The sequence below is a fragment of the Siphateles boraxobius genome, unplaced genomic scaffold (genome assembly GCF_051911475.1).
Source record: "Siphateles boraxobius isolate OS27281-9 unplaced genomic scaffold, OSU_SipBor_1 130, whole genome shotgun sequence".
NCBI classification, from domain to species: Eukaryota; Metazoa; Chordata; class Actinopteri; order Cypriniformes; family Leuciscidae; genus Siphateles; species Siphateles boraxobius.
In genome coordinates this window covers 50,189,230-50,192,834 of record NW_027508734.1, presented here as the reverse complement: position 1 = coordinate 50,192,834, position 3,605 = coordinate 50,189,230, and the positions used below count along the sequence as shown (strand labels likewise).

Below are 3,605 nucleotides of genomic sequence, written 5' to 3'. Positions count from 1 at the left end.
CTTTCTGGAATAGACCCCAGGATGTCTCGGAATGGTTATTTGATACATTTATGAACTCATTGCGTTGTCATGGCTGTGCAACACACACACATACACAGACAAACTGTGATAACGTTGACGCAAATGTTTAAAAACACAAACACAAATACCGATTATAACGTTTGCTACCTACAAATAAAATTACATTAATGCGAGAGACCTGTTTGGTCGTGTTTACCTCACTTCTCGAACAGGTATTTATGTGGCAAATGTGAGAAGATGGTGACAGAACAAGAAAATATATGCTGCAGGGAGATAGAACAGGTATTAATGTATTTACATTTGTAATAGTTGCAAAAAATAATACGTGACATAAAACCGTCTAACGCTATTTGTTGTGTCGAAGGTTACAAGACGGATGAAACAACTTCAAGTTACTCCATCATGTATGGTAGACCATCCCGGAATGGATCCTGTTTGTTTCAATTTGTTTTCTTTACAAAACGCTTTTAACATTTACAGGGCTGACTATGGTCCCATACTACTTCGTGGAATACAACAGTGAGTGTAACTGATTAACACATTTAATAAAAAAATGTATGTAAGTGTAAATGTAAGTTCTAATCATTTAAATTTTAATATAATATTTCAAAGTTTATATTAAAATGCAATTATAATGGAAACAAAACATAGTATAGCTTCAAATAATTTCACAACAACTTGCATATCCTTTTTTATTCCTTTTATTTACATTATGTATAAAGACACTGACATATTATATACAAATGAGATTAGAAATAAAATAATTTTAATAAAAGGACATTACTCTTAAAAATAATTTAACCATAATCAATTAAGCAAGTATTACAACTCTAAACAACAAATGATAAATCTTGAACCTTGTTTTGAGAATGTGCCTGTGTGTGTGTGTGTGTGTGTGTGTGTGTGTGTGTGTGTGTGTGTGTGTGTGTGTGTGTGTGTGTGTGTGTGTGTGTGTGTGTGTGTGTGTGTGTTTGTGTTAGTCATTACAGATTAATGCTTTCTGCATTACAGGTTTTCCTTGGACGAAAAATTCGAGTTGTGATTCCAGCCTGTGTGGTCCTGAGGATTCGAAGAGAGTTTCCTGATGCACAGGGCAGTTATGTAGGTTTTCGACCACCTATTGATTAAACCGAGTTAGCCTACTAGAGATGGCCTCCTCCTTCTCTGGCCGGTCATACTCTGCACACAATGCTGGTGGTATTGGAATCCTCAAAACATCATCCACATATGGTGCAGGATCCACGAAGACCTTATCAAATATGAGGTCCAGCAGGTCATCCACAATATAACAATATAACATTTTGTTTACTTTTCAATTGATAAAATATTGATTTTTCAAATTCCTTGTAAGAAACAATGCAAAAAATATGGACATTTGTTTAAATTTTGTTAACTAAACTCAATTTTATACATACTGAAGGTTGCTTGTGTCTTTACTTCTCTGACCCGGTATTCTCCCTTCTTGGCTTTTGGAAAGGTCACTTTGAACACCGGTAGACCGGATGCTGTTGTGGCTTGAGGACGCCCGGCATTCTCATTGTAATGTAGTGCAGCGAGGTATAGTCTGTAAGCAAAAAAAAAAACTTTTTCAACATACAATATATACAGTGTATGTCTAATTAAAATCGTAAAAAAACAACAACAACATTAACATTACCTGCACAACATTCCCAGAAATGGAAATACCACATTTTTTGGTGTAAACCGTAGTATTACACTGTGGAAAACCTGGATAGAAGAAGTCTGGTAGTGTGGACTTAGCTTGCCAACATCCTTCAAAATTCTGGTGTTGGAGATAACTCTCTCCAACTTGAGATATGGCGGTGTTCCTACATTATTGTAAGTGTTATTAGAGTAAGATATGTATTAAAAAAAAAAAAAATTTGAATAAATACATGGTCTGCATAATTTTTTTTTTTTTAAAGTAAACATTGCTTATTTTGCCTACATACCAGCAGCTATCCACTTTTTTGTGCCTCGACTTCTGCTTGTTTCATGTAAACATGCTGGAAAATTGCTGTCTTCATGTGTGTGCTTATTTTGAATATGGTTTAGCATAGACGTCCATTTGGCAACTCTTTCAGGTCCACTGCTTGATGATGCTGCAGTCCAATAGATGTGGTTTTTTATACTATGCAACCATTCACGTACTTTCTCACAACCCTTCAACTTGCACACTTTTTCCAGCTGCTTTGAAATTCCTGGAGATTGCAATTACATACAGACAAGACAACACTCACAATAAGTAGGGCAATGTGTCATTCCATATAATGGCATGGTGTTGTTTATGTAATGTTAATACACATCTATATATAAATATATATACATTTCTACTGTATGTGTTCCACAAACAAATAATCATTCACTAATACAGTTTAAACACAATTATTAGTCTTAAAAAAAATTGAAACTGATATTATTGTAACAAGGTTATTTACCTTTCTCTATGTGCCAGACATCATAGAATTGGTTGACATTGCGTTCCCTGAGGAATTTTTGTATTTGCGGATGTCGGTCAGTCACAATGCAGTCCAGAGTCACACCGCGAGTATCCAAAAAGTCAAGACCTCTCGTCAAACCTTCCTTTTCCATGTGGTAACTTCCTCCCACTTCATTACTCTGACAAGTGATCAAAAAAAAAAAATTGCGTTTAAAATTAAAGTATACAAGTTTTCAAGGACGTTGCATCAAGTGTTTCAGCTCATTTACCTGGACGAGTTGTACATCAACAACGGTGTTTGTTTCCAGGTCCATCATTGTGTAACTGCCATATTTGGCAGAGTGCCCTTCAAAAAAAAACAACATAATCTCTTATTACAAAATACGCCTTGTCTATACGAGACATATTTTTTTTACAATGTAAATTTTTCCAACAATGTACCTGGTGAGTCAGCCCTCATATCTCCTCCAACAATGACCTTTCCCCTTTGAGCTAACAGCTGTAGCATCTCATCCTGCCAGTTTCTCCATTTGTAAACAATAGCAGGCTCAATGCACATTCGTGCATGGCGACGAAAGGTGTCGTACTTGAAAAGATGTAACTTCATAGCTGCAAATATCTGACAAAAGATAGAGAATAGTTGGTCAATTTTAAATTGATAAATGAATAAACAAACTAATTATACATTATAAATGTTTAGTTTCAAGTACCTGCAAAGATATTAACTACTTGTGTTACAAATACCTTTTCAATTGTCACAAATGAAGCACCACTGAGATACACAGCAGCAGAAAGGTGAAGGTTTCCAGCTGGAGTACTAATTTTACTAGCGAAACTAATTTTGTGGTATAATCAAAATTTGACAATGTTGTCTCTTTCTGGACACCTGAAATGTATAATTTAGCACAGATTCAGCAAATATTCTCTTTCTCTTACGTGGGTATTCAATTCAATTCAAATGTATTTGTATATTGTTTTTCACAATACATTTAAGGAACTTTACAGAAAATGAATTTAGAAATGTACATATAAAAATACATTTAGTTAATACAAATTTATAGTACTATATTCTATATTATGTAATATAAATATAGTTAGAAAACATCAACATACTGATACTCCTGTGGTGTGTTTGAAGCGTCCT

General features: G+C 34.5%; 1 protein-coding gene across 1 annotated transcript; it reads right to left on the bottom strand.

Moving 5' to 3' along the window:
- Window positions 1-1,852: 1,852 nt before the first annotated feature.
- On the bottom strand, window positions 1,853-3,274 carry LOC143736683 (uncharacterized). Its single transcript, XM_077227327.1, has 5 exons — window positions 3,206-3,274; window positions 2,903-3,080; window positions 2,731-2,807; window positions 2,460-2,640; window positions 1,853-2,222 (listed from the first exon to the last, which is right to left on the bottom strand). The coding sequence occupies exons 2-5, from the start codon at window positions 3,066-3,068 to the stop codon at window positions 1,966-1,968; spliced, it is 681 nt and encodes a 226-aa protein (XP_077083442.1). The 5' UTR covers window positions 3,069-3,080; window positions 3,206-3,274; the 3' UTR covers window positions 1,853-1,965.
- Between the last annotated feature and the right edge of the window lie 331 nt (window positions 3,275-3,605).

Coding starts and splice junctions, on each gene's coding strand:
- LOC143736683 (XM_077227327.1), bottom strand. CDS start 3,068: ATGAAGTTACATCTTTTCAAGTACGACACCTTTCGTCGCCATGCACGA. Junction 2,641..2,730: donor TTGATGTACAACTCGTCCAG/GTAAATGAGCTG, acceptor ATCACTTGTCAG/AGTAATGAAGTGGGAGGAAG. Junction 2,223..2,459: donor TGTCTGGCACATAGAGAAAG/GTAAATAACCTT, acceptor TGCAATCTCCAG/GAATTTCAAAGCAGCTGGAA.